The sequence below is a fragment of the Rutilus rutilus genome (genome assembly GCF_951802725.1).
Source record: "Rutilus rutilus genome assembly, chromosome: 17".
Classification (NCBI taxonomy): domain Eukaryota; kingdom Metazoa; phylum Chordata; class Actinopteri; order Cypriniformes; family Leuciscidae; genus Rutilus; species Rutilus rutilus.
This window is the reverse complement of record NC_140230.1, coordinates 32,911,562-32,928,708: the sequence shown is the minus strand read 5'-3', so window position 1 is coordinate 32,928,708 and position 17,147 is coordinate 32,911,562. Positions and strand designations below refer to the sequence as shown.

The following is a 17,147-nucleotide window of genomic DNA, read 5'->3' as shown; positions in this document are numbered from 1 at the left end:
AAGAGGTCCTGATAATGAAATGCAGCAGGGGATTCGGGGCCTTTCTGTACCTCAGATTAGAGTGAGACCTCTCAGCCTCATGTATTTCTTAAAGGAGTCATAACCTGCAATTTTCACTTTTCCACGAGAATCAATGTATGTTATGATCGACTAACGATTATACACTGGCCGGGAAGCCGATATTTAAAAGTGAAGCGTTTGTTTACCTCAGGGTAAATAAACCAGCGCGCGTGCACGCGCACTCAAATACGAGATTTTGATTTCAGCTCCCTCTTGACGTCATGAGGTAGTAGGATATACCATATATGGACACTGCAGCAGGAAGCCCCCCTTCCCCTCTCCCCCTCATATTCAGTTCAGTCGAGAAAGATGGAGAAACCGAGTGCACACCGGACTTGCTCTGTGGTTGATTGCCATAAAAAACATGTAAGTGTGTTTTATCTCCCAAAATCGGACGAAACTATCAGGGACCAGTGGATGAAATTCATTTTTAATGACGCTGTCCCAACAACCCTTTCAACTGGCGTGCAGAGCCATATAGAGCGTCCACGACAGCCAAAACATCGCATTGATCTCGCGAGACAATAATGCCTTCAGAAATAAGGGTAAAAGTAGGTCTGTGTTTATTTTTTTTCCACTTTTCTTTTTTAGAAGGGCCTGAAAGACTATAATACAGCAGTAGGTATCCAATGTAATACTAGGTTATGACTCCTTTAATGTTGGGTTTGCATCTTCTCTCTATTCCAGAGCATTTGATGTTTTGTATCGATTATCTTTGAATTGATTCTGAAATTGGCATGATACATTTACCTGACATAATAAATTGTTACATTTGATTATTCTAACTGACTTTGACATTATTTTCATTAAAGAGTTAAAAAGAATAGTCAAACATTTGCTCACATTTAATGATGCACAGATATCATTAAAACCTTTTCATTTATGGAGTCAGATGAAATAACGAGAGAATCCATATTCAAATGTATTGCATTTAATCAAAAAATACTTTGCCTCGAGAAAAGGACAGTAACACGTTAAGACCTTCCGCGCTAGTCGGATGCCGGACTTTGGGCCGATCGAGCACGAGCTTATGAAATCAATGTTCACCCCATAACAAAAATACAACAGAACACAGAAAGTCCTTAATAGTCGCCACAGACTTTGATCCACTTATGTTAAGGATTCATTTGCGAATACTGGATTATAAGATTTATATAAGATTGCAAAGACGAAAATACGAGATGTTTGTCTTGAAATTAAGGCTGAAGCTTTTCCCTCAAATAAAAATAAATAAAAATAGATGATTTGTGGTGGCAACAACAAGCCCATTCCACAAATAACTGGGGAGCCTTTAACATGATGAAAGACGACATTTATTAAATTAATTCCACATGCTGACACCAAACAAATGAAAGTGGAGAACGTGCCAGACTCTAATTCAGCCGAGAATAAATAATGAACTTCTTGCACACGGAGAAAAGACAGGAAGAGACAGGAGGCCGGAATTTATGATTAGAAAATTACAATTTCTTTTGTGACACCTTCAGTCAATCATGCATTCAGGAATTTTACAGCTGTGAGCCTGACGACTGGATCCAAAAATAAAAAGAGTTCACAGGAATTTATAATGAATTCATTTCCTCCACTGTAAGTCACTGTTGATAAAAGCATCTGCTAATTGCATACATAAATGTAAATGTAATTCTGCTAATATATTTTGATGTGTAGAGCTTAAATTGCATTATTATATCCACTTCAGTTAGTCTAATGACCATATATATACATACATATATATGTATATTTATATAAGTATATTACTATATATTACTATATATTACTATATACAGTAAGTGTGCTAAATGCATAAATAAATTTAAATGTAATTTGAATTATTATATATATATATATATATATATAAATTACATTTAAATTTATTTATGCATCTTTTTTTTCTAAGTGACTTACAATAGAAGAAAATAATTCATTATAAATGTGTCATTCCAGTGAACCGTTGAATTCCAGTGAATGCAATTTACTGAAAATAAATCCCACATATGAATATAAGTGTTATTCTATGCTTTTAAATATTTCTTCCTCCCTGTATTCCTAGCACTTCTCATGTTATTGTCTCCTTAAAATAAATGGCTTGATGTATTCCTCCTTTTTTTAAGTCACGTCTGCTAAATGGGAAAAAGTAAATTTGAATCTAAAGGAGCGTAATCCTTCTCCACAGACGAGAAGACATTAAAACAGGCATCATAGCCAAACGCACAAGCGTGCAGCTCTTTCCTCTCAAGCGCGCTCACAATGACAAGCATTTCAAGTCTCACAATAAACACATTCTAACTGAAGGCACCGAATCCCTCCGGGGCTTCACGCCATTTTGAGGGCCCAGCATTCCTTCAGCTGTGAACCACTCGATCCCAGAAAGTTATTTAAAATTCACCCGTGTCCCGGTGCGGCAGGGTCTCCATTAGCAGTCTGGGAGCGCAGCGGGGGGCTGGAAGAAGACAAATTAGCTGATGTGGAGGACAGAATCTCTGCTTCATCACATTTCTGTCGTTTTTTGGTGTTTTTTTAAAAGAAAAGGAGCTCAAAATTAGAACTTGTTTTGAAGATTCTTATCCCAAAAAAGACCTCATAAAATTATCATAACAATAGTATATTTGACTGTTTCAAGTCTTCAAAAGTCACATTATGCTGCTTTGTCTGAGAAACAGACTGGAATCGACATCATGAGACTTCAGAAGAGTTGGAATACAGTGCATGAGTGTTATGGGTATTTTTGGAGCTTGACAGTCATGGTTGTGAAATGTCGTTGTATGGAAAAGAGCTGAATGAAGATTCAGAAAGTTGACCTTCAGTACCGCACAAAAAAAAAAAAAATTAGCTATTCAAGCTACTGTATCATATTTGGTACGCATATTTCTACGGTCTCTAAATGATCAACATGATCAAAGCAGCTGAAAAACCTGTTGCATACAATCTACAACATGCCTTCTGTCTGATTGATATTTTATACTTTTTAGCAAGTAAAAGTCCTTTAGTATAATTGTAAAAGGTCATGGTTCATGTGTCTTTTTACTGTAAAATCTTTACTGATTTTTCTAAAGTAAATGTAACAATAAATTTGATATTGATAGTAAAAATTCAAGATAAAAGCAACTTGATTATCCATACATATTTTTTTTCAAATATAAGTATCAGATATGATCCATCAGGCTTCTGAGGAAGGTTTCTTTGTTCATCTCTCAATCATCATTGTATAACATTGCATTATAGGTTTTAAAACTACAGAGCTTTGATCATAAAAATTAAGCATTTCAATATCTTCAAACGAAAACATATTATTGGCAGATATATGGTGACGACTGATATTTATATGCATTGTATGTAAGAATTCTGCTAAACTGTTATAAAGATCTCACTGATTTACAATTACAAGCTATCAGAATTTCATATTTTTGGCAATATAAATATCAGCATCTGCACCAAATTGCATATATTTGGGCCTCTGAATCAAATTAAGCTGTTTTACCCTCAATATTATCACTATATCATGAGTTATAAAAGATGTATCAAATGATAATTGACAACAAAACATTCAATCCTACAGACTATATAAAATGTTATTTATTATAATTAATCTGAATAACAATTAAAAAAAAATAATAATCGGTTGAATGAACGATTCAATGACTCACTTGTTTCATTACCGGATGAATCAGCGTTTTTCGAACGAATCTCTTGAATGATTGATTCAATGACAAATACGTTTTTTAACAGTCACTTGTCGCCACCTACTGGTGTAACAATGTAATTGATACAATCGTAATTTGAAGCCCCAAGTTACTTTCAAAAGATGATTTACTGTATTTTGACCGCTTCCGTAGACATCAGTGTTCATATACGAACTATAAACTTTTATAATGTTGATGTAGAAAAGGCTGTTTCATACCGATACATGACAACTGCCCTCTCTGGGTCAGCGGCAATGCAAACGCAGATCTGAATTGTGTGATTTTGTCAAAGGTTTAATAGACACAAGCGATCTTTTAACGATTAATCGTGCAGCTCTTCTTCATCAGATGTAAAGATTATCAATGCTACCAGCAAGATCAGATACAGTATGGTGTTCAGATGAGCACATCTGACATAGAGGTCACCTGTGAGACTGATCAGACTTGACCTTTGTGAAGTCATTAAGAGACTCCGTATGACTGTGGACTGGCGGGTCACTCTGAAACGAGTCCAGTAGATGTTGATGATGTGGCATCGAGCTATAAATAAATCTGAGTGCTGTCGAGATGCACACTTCAACACACAAGATACTCAGCTCATTCATACGACTCGCCTGCAAGTCGAATCACACAGGAAACAATGAGATCTTCTGTCAGCGAGAATCTCATCCAGCTCATGCAACACATTTCGCTTAAAGAAGATAATCCTATTTTTGAGAATCATGATTTTCCTTTTTACATTATAGCAGCATTATTTTCATGACAATAAAACATTAATGTCATGTGAAAGTACATTCTACTTTTGTGATTTTTAATTCTCACAATTCTGTTTGATAGTCATTCCTTATATATTTACATGCAAAAAATACAAGGCAGTGCAACAAATACCGCAATGCATTAATGCTTTACTAATTAAATAATGCATTATGACTTCTGCTGTGAAATAAAGATGAAAAGAAGATCTGCTGTGAAATATGAACAATAAACGTTTTTGTGAGATTGACACATTAATGTCCTTCACACACACAGAATGCAATGAAATTGTGCATGTGCAAGTCAAAATCCTGTTGAGACAACGGTAACGGTAAGCAGAGGCAGGACAGAGTACACAGCTTCATTACTTGAGTAAAAGTACAGATACCCCTTGCTAAATTTTACTCAAGTACAAGTAAAAGTACTACAGTCAGATGTCTACTTAAGTAAAAGTACTGAAGTACTTGTTTTTAAAAGTACTTGAGTATCAAGAGTACAAGAGTACATTTTCTAAATATTGCATTACTACTGCCACAGTGCTTACATTGGTAAACACAGCAAACACTTGAAGCTAAAACTATCATTAACTTGTTCAGAAAATTGAAATAGTCTGGCGAGGTGGGGCCACGGGTTGGCACATTCCCGGGATGGACCTGCTGCGTCTTCATCCATTGTTTCGTCCATGGTTTCGTCTCTTATCTAAATCTGACCATGGAGTTGACTTTGGCGGAAAGCTGAAGGTGATTGCTGATAGGCTGTCCCAATCAGTGGCGCCTGCACAATCCAATCACGTTTGAGAGGGAAACAACAAATTGAGGGTTTCCGAGATTTTTCTTATTTCCTTTATTTTTTTTATAAGTAGTAACGTGTACTCACGGTTATGGATAGAAATGTAGTGGAGTAAAGAGTACAATATTTGCCTCTCAAATGTACTTGAGGAAAGTCATGAGTACTCCCCAAAAATGATACTCGAGTAAAGTATAGATCCCTCAAAATTGTACTTAAGTACTGTACTCACGTAAATGTACTCCGTTACTGTCCGGCTCTGACGGTAAGATCCATGCATAAACAAACACACTAAACCAACCGTTTCTTCAACTAGGGACACTGACGACCCCTGAGAATAAATACTCTTCAAACTTTCACTAATTTATCAACTAGCAATGTCCAACAGCGGACAGATATATATCACGTTCTGTATTTTTTTTTAGATATTATATTGTGATAATAATGACGATGGTGGAAATGACCTATTAAACATTTTTGGAATAAAAAAAGACTCCTGCATCTTACTAAGGTTAATTTCACAATAAATAACATGGCGAAATAACATCTTGATTGGAAATGCAATATAATATTCTGTTCGCAAATTATATCTTCCTTGACTTCTTTGGCTCTGGGACAAGAGTAAAGCAATACAATCAACAGACGAAGGGGATTTGAAAAGTAGCAACTAAGCATTACATATTCCTGATATACACTGACAAAAAATGGTTTAGGATTTACTTTGAAACTATTTTCACTAAGAAACTGCTAGAAATGTTCACAAATAATGACAGAGAAATTTGTACATTTTTGAAAACGAACGACTTGTAAAACATACTTCAATAATCTGTTTTATTTACAACTTACACATTTTTTTTACAGTGTACGTTGAATAAACAAAAGTCTCCTTAGTTTAAAAGAAACACCCACATGCATCCAGCGCTGTGCCTCAAAAGGCCAAAATCAGAGAGAACAGCAGGGGTTCGTGGAAAAACTGTCATCTAGTTATACATGAAGAGTGAAGACGCATCCACCAGACTCACGCACACACACACACACACACACACAGAGAGAGAGAGAATCAGGACATTTCTAGGGAGGTCAAATACTTTCTGCTTTCTCAGACACACACTTCATGCTGAACAGGAAACAGTCCCTTTCCTTCTGAGATTCTTTACATGTTTCCCCAGCGGCGGCGACCATTTATAGCCAACGGACCCAACCAGTTCCCATGAAGAGAACGCTTTTGAACGCTACAAATCTTATCATTTCAACAAACTGCGCGGAGACATCATTTTCATAGACAAACAAGCTAAAAATAATCACCAGTAATGGATATTGCCAAGAAACGATTCCAAGAAATACTGCTGCAGAATTTTGCGGAATAATACATTTTCCTTCTTAAATAAATAAATATTAAATATAAATTCTATAACTTATTATATATGAAAAAATAATAATAATAATAATAATAATAATATATATATATATAATTTTTATTTAATTTTTTTTATATATATAATAAGTTATAGAATTTATATTATATATTTTTATTTGTTACATATTATATAAATAAATAAATGGCTTCAAATGTCATAAATTGAAGAAAATAACATTGCTACATTTTATATTTTTAAATTAAAATTTTTACATTTTCAAAACTTGCTGCCACTATGCATATAAGATCTTTCTTAGCACAAGTTCCTATTGTGCATGATTCTTTATGTTATCCCAAATAAAAACAAGAGTTCTTTTGCATAATCTTTCTTTCAAATGTTTATAAATGACTTGGTCCGCCTTGTTCTGCTGACCTCATCAGTCCCTCTAAACACCCGCTTTTCAAGTCCAATCAAATCCTGCTGGATAAAATCCATCCCATCCTACTTTAGTCTCACTGAAGATCCTGTTTCATGTCAGGTTTCAGAAGTAGAATGGGTTGTGAATGTCAAGAGGGCTTTTTGTTCAAGTATGAGCAACAGTAACGCCCTTCGCGAACATGACTAATAATGAATATTTTGAACTAGTAAAAGCAAAAACTCCTCCCTCTATGTCGACTCACTCATTAGTTTCAGAGACTCCAAGCATTAAACATGCAGCGCAACGAGGCCTCGTTCAGCTGACGGAGCGTCTCGTAACATGACACGTAGGAAAAAAGCCCAACTAGACATCTGCAAACCTCTGCGAACTGTTGAATTTTACATTTATTCAGTCAAGGTTGTTGTTTTGCATCCGCTGTATTTTTTATGCATGCGTAAAGCATGTTGTTAAATGGATACGGGGGCTGTAAAGAGAGAGCCTGTCGATGAGAAAGTGACGGGCTTCCTGTGGGTCTCTAGGGAGGAACGCAGAAACACACACACTCGCTCGTCCAGGCCTAACCAGATGTGACGGCTGACCACGGCAGGGAAAAGACAAGAGATGCAGCGATCCAAGACACCCGAGCACCAGCGCTCAGGGTTATATAAAGATCTCACATGCTCCAGTTCAAGATCAAGTTTGTCATTTGTTGATGTCCAGATAGTTTCTGGTGTTTAAAGTCACCATGAAATCAAAATTGACGATTCTTAGTTTTCATGGAATATTGCTGCATTTATTATACGTGATTTATCCGTGCACATCATTTTTTTTTTTTTTATTGATGTGCCTCGTAATCTTAAATCAAAATAACTTCCCCTCCCTCTTGCAGCTCATCTTTTCTCTTCTCTGATGATGCGTTTAATGGCATGAGGGCGGGGCAACCTGTCACTCACGTGAGATCCACCAATAGCAAACCACAACCATCCAATCAATTCCCAATGGACAAAATCAAGCACCGCCCTAAATTTTTTCTTGTTCGAGAAGCCGTTCCACTTGGATATACGTCACAATAGGGGGAAAAAGGCGATCACAAGTTCCGTTTCATGACGACTTTAAAGGGTTAGTTCACCCAAAAATGAAAATCTGTCAGTAATTACTCACCATCTTACTTACACTCCTCCATAGACTTCTAGGTGACCAAAACTTGCTGGCCCAGAAAATGTATGAAAGACATCGTTAATATAGTCCAAGTGACTACAGTGGCTCAATCTTAAGTATATCAAGCGACGAGAATACTTTTTGTGCGCAAAAACAAACAAAAATAACGACTTTATTCCACTATTCATTTCCTTCTATCTGGGCCTCGAGTTAGTTTACGTAGTGTTTAAGCGTAGCGCGTCTATGTTGCACGTCACCACGTAGGCTCACTATTGGCCGACGCTGGTCATGTGTGTGATGCGTGTGACGTACAACACAGACGCGCTGCGCAAAAACACTACGTAAACTAACTCGAGGCCCAGATAGAAGGAAATGAATAGTGGAATAAAGTCGTTATTTTTGTTTGTTTTTGCGCACAAAAAGTATTCTCGTCGCTTGATATACTTAAGATTGAGCCACTGTAGTCACTTGGACTATTTTAACAATGTCTTTAATACATTTTCTGGGCCAGCAAGTTTCGGTCACCTAGAAGTCTATGGAGGAGTTTCATCAAAAATATCTTAATTTGTGTTCCGAAGATGAACGAAGGTCTTACGGGGTTGGAACAACATGAGGGTGAGTAATTACTGACAGAATTTTCATTTTTGGGTGAACTAACCCTTTAATGTCAGAGTCATCGGTACTTTGACTTCCTGAAGAGTGAAACAGTGATTGTTTACATCCACATCAAATTCCATTTAACGGCCATATTCAGGCTGAAGTATTAGCTAAAACGCTCAGCTACAACGGCCGTTTGGTAGAAATGATGGTGTCTCTGTTTGGAACCAATGTGACATGCCACTTGAAGGTCAAATTATATTTGCATACAGTTTATGCATTCAGTAGATGATTTTATCTAAAGCGTCTTACATTGCATCCAAGGTTTGCATTTTATCAGTTCATGCATTTCCTAGGAATCAAACCAGTGAGCTTGGCATTGCTAGTATGAGCCACAGAAATGCAGATTTGCAAATTAACTTGAAAAAAAAACATGAAAATAATCAACATTCAAACAATTTATGTATTGCAATGGGACGTGTAGCACTAAAACAAAGCTGCCTGAATACAAAATGGTTATCATTTTGAGAAATTTGGTTTTAAAGTTCGTCTTTTCAGAATATAGAAAACCTACATAATCGTATGTCAATGTCTTTAAAATAATACTCTGGAAAAATCACCAGTAAACACAATCAGTAATGGCTGTAACAGTGAAAAAGGGGCTCAAATGCATTCAAGTTCCTGTTCAATGTTCCCTCCAATATCACTCGAGGGCCTGTTTCCAAAGCCAATGGAATAACGTACGGATGGGTTGGTGCCTCGGCACATTGAAGAAACGGAGAACAATGAAGCATCTCTCAAATGATCACAACTGACACTTCAACCCCAGAGACCTACACCACCGCCTCAAATAGCAACATCCAAACAGCACATCCCAGCATGCACTACTCCAATGGCAGTCAAAGCGCAGTGAAATCCATTAAGCTACAGACAGCACACAACTACACCAAACACGTCATATAACATCTCACGACAGTTACATTAACTGTGTCTTCCAACACTCCCAAGGGTTATGAAAGTCAAATGGTAGTATTTTCGCTTACCTCGTCAAAGCCGCTGTCTTCTTTCTTGAAGGCTTGAGGGGGACAGAAAGAAAAGTAATATCAGACTTTCATTTTACTGACTATTGAACAGTGAATAAAAGAATGACATAATCAAAAAGTGGCTCTTTAATGCATTCTGCACATACAAATGAAAAACCAATAAGAAAGGCTGTAATTGGTTGAAATAGTTTTCCAGCCACAGCCGTAGGTCATTAAGAGAAAAGGGCGAAGTCCACATTACATTTAATCCCAAAGAAATTAGAAAATATATTTTCCATAAAGAAAATGAAGCCTTGTTTGAAGCCTCTTTATTACAATATGCTTCACTTCATAAAAATATATATCATTTCTTTTGATTTGGGGGTGAAATGTGTCCTGTTTTGTGAGATTCAACCACACGTATAAACCACATCAGCATCTGCTAACAACTCCAATAAAGCCTGGAAACCACAGAGAAATGGTTTTATCTATTGAAGGGTGAACATTTAAACCGATACTCTCATAGCAAACATCGACTTTTATAACACCATTCAATGAAGGAAACAGAAACTGGAGATCGTTTGGGATGAAATGGCCACTGGGAGCAGAGAATGGATTGTTGGTAATAAAGCTTTCCTCTCAGATCTAATGAGACTATATGTACTTGTAAATACTGGATGACGGTAGTTTTATCTTTTTAACTGTTGTGGTAAAGATCTCTGTTGTGTCTAGCACATGGGGAGAATTGATCTACAGTCAATAAACCAATTTATGATTATGCCCATACTGAGATGTAAAAGAGTTTGAGATACTGTTGAGAACCACAGAAAATAACTCTACAGTCTATGACGCAAAACACTTGCACTGCAATAAACATTTAAAGAAATCGAATAATTTGTTTAAAGGGGAACTATTATGCCCTTGATTTCGTTTTTGGGCTCTACTAGAACATGTTTTCATGCTTGAATGTTCAATAAACACATTATTTTTCACATATTCTCCATTGTTACAGCTCCTCTCTACCCAGTCTGTCAGTAATGCTCTGTTTAGTTTCTGTCTCTATGAAGCCCCTCCTTCAGAAAAGCTCAATGTGCTCTGATTGGTCGGCTGGACCAGTGTGTTGTGATTGGTCAAGCGCTTTGAGCGTATTTGTGAAATGTCCCGCCCCTTAACCACGAGGCTCAATACACTACTAACTAACTCAACCAGGCCCCTCCCATTTATTTTCATAATTTAAATAAGGAATATTGTGACATGTTCATTCCCGGAAGAAAAATCAAGACTACAATGGACGCGTTTCAGGGAGTTCAGAAACAGTGACACTGATATAGAGAATAACTCCCTATGGAGTGGACTTGTAACTTTGCAGACCTTTTTCATGCTCAAACAGCAACATTACACACACTAAAGAATGTTGAAAAAGTACTAATGCTTTGCAGCACAGACTTAAGTTTAGCCAAAGACACTTGGCAGATTGGTGAAAAAAGTGAACTTGTAGAAGTTATAAAATTTTAGGTTTATTGTTAGGAAAAATTTGCAAATGAAATATAGATTTCCCAAAACACGTTTTACTCTACTACTGCAAGAAAATCAAAGCCATAAATCTAGACAAGTTGTGTTCCAAATTTGAGGTTGATATAAAAAAAAAGAGCTTTTAGTAAGATTTTTCAGGACCATTTAACCTTTTTAAATCATGTCCATGATTGTGTGTGTGTGTGTGTGAGCAGCACAAGTGTGACTATTTTTCAGGACCATTTAACCTTTTTAAATCATGTCCATGATTTTGTATGTGTGTGTGTGTGTGTGTGTGTGTGTGTGTGTGTGTGTGTGTGTGTGTGTGTGTGTGTGTGTGTGTGTGTGTGTGTGTGTGGAGCACAAGTGTGACTATTTTTTAGGACCATTTAACCTTTTTAAATCATGTCCATGATTTTGTGTGTGTGTGTGTGTGTGTGTGTGTGTGTGTGTGTGTGTGTGTGTCTGTGTGTGTCTGTGTGTGTCTGTGTGTGTGTGTGTGTGTGTGTGTGTGTGTGTGTGTGTGTGTGTGTGTGTGTGTGTGTGTGTGTGTGTGTGAGCAGCACAAGTGTGACTATTTTTTAGGACCATTTAACCTTTTTAAATCATGTCCATGATTTTGTGTGTGTGTGTGTGTGTGTGTGTGTGTGTGTGTGTGTGTGTGTGTGTGTGTGTGTGTGTGTGTGTGTGTGTCTGTGTGTGTGTGTGTGTGTGTGTGTGTGTGTGTGTGTGTGTGTGTGTGTGTGTGAGCAGCACAAGTGTGACTATTTTTCAGGACCATTTAACCTTTTTAAATTATGTCCATGATTTTGAATGTGTGTGTGTGTGTGTGTGTGTGTGTGTGTGTGTATGTGTGTGTGTGTGTGTGTGTGTGTGTGTTAAAACCTTTACCAAGTTTCGTACCATTCCGATGAAGTAAAAAACATATAATTTTTTTTAATAAATGATAAATAAAAAAATTCCATTCAAAAATGAAAGAAGAACACTAGAGGGTTAAATATAAAAAAAAAAACAGCTTCACATGTCTGCTTTTTATAACCATACAATATTGTGGTAATCAACATTATGCGATCAACAAAACTTTCCTTATAATATAAAAGAACGTGTTCAGATCTGCGCTCATGACATCACACAGATAATAGACACAGATCTCCTTCATTTGGCTGCTTAATAAGTTCGCTTATTTGACTGAAGCACAGTCAAGCAAACAGCATCACTGTTAAACACTGTTAAACGAGCACCGCTGCCGAGCATCTTTCTTCCATGTCCCTCGCAAAATTATTTATTCATGTCACTGTTGTTGTTTCAAGGCGACGGGCCATTAAATTGCACCATTCTCAGAGGAAAACTGAGACAGAAACTGCAGAACTATTACAGATTTCACTTCAGGGGGGAAAAAACAACAAGGAAAAACATAAGTAATAGGCTAGGTTATGATTTAATTATATGCTACCTGTGTGACTGTGACATTCCTGCACGATCAGCATGAAAGCAGCTTCACTGTCTTGGTAGACAGATTAACTTCAATGAAGAAAAAATAAATACATTCTGAGTCTCAAAATATCTATCCCACACAATCAAAAGAAAAAAAAAACGTTTCTAAGGGCTTCAGATGGAACAGAGTGTCTAAAACCAGCCGACTGGCAGCCTGATGTAAAGATAATAATGCAAAATGAGCGATGGGCCGGATGAGACACCCCAACTTCAAACATACAAACACAAGACGCACACAGAGATGCCAAGGACATCCGCACTGAGACAAACACGGCCTGTAAAAAATCAGTTCTTGGAAAATTAGGCCCACAACATTAAAGAAACGGCAGAGTATTTCATTTTACATATGGGGTACTTTTTTATCCCTGCGTGCACCAAACCCATCTTAAGTGTTTGCTGTTTCATCCCATCCCGTTTGAAGTTCCAGTAGAGCCAGTTACTTTTCAAACGTTCTATGGACAGATGAAACAAACAAAAAAATGAGATTTTTGGCAGCAAACACTTAGGGTTTGGTTCATACAGGGATAAAAAAAAAGTACCTCATGTGTAAAATGAAATACTCTGCTGTATCTTTAATGCTGTGGGCCTAATATTCTGTCAGAGGTCCTGGACATCTTGTTCAGATACATGGCATCATGGATTCGATCAAATACCTGCAGATAAAAAAATCTAAACCTGACAACCTCTGCTAGAAATCTTATAACGGGCCATGTCTGGATCTTCCAAGAGGACAGTGATCCAAAAACAAACCAAGCATCTGCAATGGCCATCCCAGTCCCTGACCTGAACCCTATAGAAGAGGAGTGGGCTGAACTGAAGAGAAGAAGCGCCAACATGGATATCTGAAGAATCTGGAGAGGTTCTGTATGGAGGAATGATCTCTGATCTCTTGTCAGGTGTTCTCCAAACTCATCAGGCATTATAGGAGAAAACTCAGAGCTGTTCTCTTGGAAAAAGGAGGTTGCAAAAAGTATTTAATAAAAGGGGGCAAATAATTTTTCCCAATGTGGTTTGGAGAAAAAGATTTATTTCATAATGTGATTTTCCCCCCAAGTTTCAATTCTTTTACTTCAATAAAAGGTTAGATTATTGGGTTTAAAAAAAAAATATATATATATATATATCAAAAGGATAAACAATGCAGATTTATATTTTTACAGCCATCTTTAATCATATCTACCAAGGGGGCAAATAATTCTGATCAGCACTGTATATGCATGCATATATATATATATAAACACTTTACTTATTGTATATATAAAAATGTTTGATAAGAAATGTTTAAATAAATAATCATTCATTCATTCATTCATTTAAAAAGTGAATGATTAATTGAATGACTCATAGTTAAAATGTAAAGTATAAGGCTTATCTCATAAGGCATAACTTTATGAGAAAACGTAATTTATTTTAATTTTGAGGTGAAATGCGACATGGATCATTTTGAGGTTCGCCCACATGTACAAACCACTTCAACTAATTATTGCCTTCTTTGTGAATGTTGCAAAAGAAGTTGTCTCCGCAGGCAGCCTGATTAACTAGATTTTGGAGCGGGGCCCATATGAATAACTCCTAACAGAACAGATGAACGTAGCACAACCATGATGAGACACATGACTGGTGAAGTCAGCGTCTTTACGATATAAAAGCCCCAAGGCAGCATCTTTAACAGAACAGCCTTTATGACACTGACAGAAGACAATCAGAATCTCAAATCAAACCGCAAAGGGACCAGCTTAGTGCCCTAGAGAGTGCTCACGGCCTCTTCGCAACCGGTGACATACAATAAGCCATAAAAGTAGCATTGCTCAAGTCTCTATTTGAGCTCATATTGAAAATGTGACACATAAGGTGAAACATCTGATGATCAAAAGACTGAACCTTCATGTTCCGTTGTCTAAGAGAGACCAAAGATCAAATATAAAAAAATAAAAACATGTTGATGCATCATAGCTTTTCCTCATTCTTATGAGGATTGACAGTTTTTTAGTTTAGGATTTTCATTATAATATCAGATAAATGTCAAATTATTATAAACCAAAAGCTTCAATACTATCTGTCCACAAGGTTTTGATGAAATCAGGGAATACACATAAATAAGTAACAGATAACAGGACATTGATGTAAAGCAAAAGTCTCCATTTGATCTGCTCAAGTAATGAGATCTTATGATTCTTACGCACAATCAAAGACCTTTACAGATGAAGGTTTCAGACGTTTCAGACACTGACAATGAATCACAATGCAGGAAAGCAATGATGACAAGAGTTTATGAGATCACAATGATCGATCACACACATTGATCACATGTGAACCTCTGACAGAAGATCACAAACAATCAGATACTGGTGCATCTGCAGATTAAAAGTCCACGAGGAGATGTCTATTCCACAGCCCTTTTCTATTCTGCTGGTTTGTGAAGAGCTCAGCCGCATCATGAACAATCATGCAACATCTGCACTTCACATGCACAGTTCAGTTTCGTTTACCGTACAAACGCGTCGCTTAAAGCATAAAAACTGTCATTTACAGTGAAAACAAACTTTCCGAGGACTGTCCTGCAGAAATAATGAGCTCGTGTACAATAAAAGCGATGGATGATGGACACTCACCGATGCGACTGAAGCTCTCCGACAAAGTTCTTCTTAATTTCTTCATTTTGCCGATTTTTTCGGCAGGTTGAGCCGCTGGCATTAAATCACACATGAGTTTGAAATCAGGGAGTAAATTAGACGCGTAAATAACAGTTGTGTGCAAACACTGTCCTTCTGTATTAAATAAGCATTTCCAAAGTCTAATGACTACATATCTGGAGACAATGTAATCCGCAGTAATGTGACGAGGCGAGGGAAACTTCAGGACAACGTCTCTAAACGCCGCGGTTTTCCTCTGGAAATGTGGATGTCATTTTTGGGGATTCTCTCCTTTCGCTTGGCGAGAGTGCGGATAAAACCCTGCGTTAGCCCCGCCCCCGCGAGCCAGCTATTGGCCGTCGAACGGATGTCTCGTCTTTTACTGGCTGCATTAACTGTCCATCATCTGTAGAGCTCCGCCTTGCCTTATAATAAGAGCCAGGCGTCTTCAGGACATTAGACATTTACATTTGTATAGTTCGTAAATTGCTTTGAAGGACCCAAATATTCCGTTCATTCTATAATTCATAATTCAAACAGGAAAAGATAAAAATGATTAAATAAATGTACTAAAATGCGTTTTATAATCAAGTTCTCTTTAATGTTGTTTTAATATTGTCATTTAGTAGGCTACTATTACATACAGTACCAGTCAAAAGGTTAAAAACACTATTTTTAATGTTTTTGAAAGTCATCTCTTGTGCTTATCAAGCCTGCATTTATATGATAAAAAATACATAAAAAAAATATTGTGAAATATTACAATTTTAAATAATGGTTTTCTAGTTTAATATACTTAAAATATAATTTATTTCTGTGACGTCAAAGCTGAATTTTCAGCATCATTACTCCAGTCTTCAGTGTCATATGATCCTTCAGAAATCATTCTAATATGCTGATTTATTATCAATGTTGGAAACAGTTGTGCTGCTTAATTTCTTTTTTTCTTTTCTTTTTTGGAACCTTCAGGATTCACTAATGAATAAAACGTTAAAAAGAACAGCATTTATTCAAAATATTAATCTTTTCTAATAATATAAATCTTTACGATCACTTTTGATCAATTTATCACATCCGTGCTGAATAAAAGTATAAAAAAATAAAAAATAAATGCAGGCTTGATGAGCATAAGAGACTTCCAAACTTTTGACCGGTACTGTATATTAAATTCCTTACCATTTGATATACCACAGTATCACCGTTTGACATCAACACTGTACTATAGTACCGCCACATTGTTTTATTAGTGAAGTATTACATTTAAAAAAACAAAAAACATTTTACAGGTTACTTAACAGATTTAAAGACATTTTGACACGATAATAGTAAAAAATTGTCATGATAATGTCAATGTAATTTCTTTATTCAATTTTATTTATGAAGTGAAATACGACCAGTATATGGTTTCATATACACCCATGAATGTGTCATTGATTGTGTGTGTGTTATAAGCATAGGTTTAGAGAACATCTCTCTCTGACCCGAATGGAAATGCAGTGAGAATGTGGGAGGCGGGACAGTCGAGTCTAATATAAACATTCCTTCATCACACGCCTTGCTTTGCTGATTTCTGCTGCACAACGAGATTCTGAGGAACTCATTACAGACCTGTTAGTTAAACACAGTTCACAACCCTTTTTACCTCCATAATCTGACGTATCTGCGAGCAAAACGAG

At 36.6% G+C, this 17,147-nt stretch overlaps 1 protein-coding gene across 1 annotated transcript in view; it reads right to left on the bottom strand.

The window, feature by feature from the left end:
• The window catches only part of cdk14 (cyclin dependent kinase 14), a 156,253-nt gene extending 140,491 nt beyond the window's left edge, over positions 1-15,762 (bottom strand). The window contains exons 1-2 of the mRNA XM_084435531.1: positions 15,451-15,762; positions 9,854-9,885 (exon numbers count right to left, since the gene is read on the bottom strand). Coding sequence (XP_084291657.1) covers positions 9,854-9,885; positions 15,451-15,544 — 126 coding nt within the window. The 5' untranslated portion in view covers positions 15,545-15,762. The remainder of the gene's footprint in view (positions 1-9,853; positions 9,886-15,450) is intronic.
• Between the last annotated feature and the right edge of the window lie 1,385 nt (positions 15,763-17,147).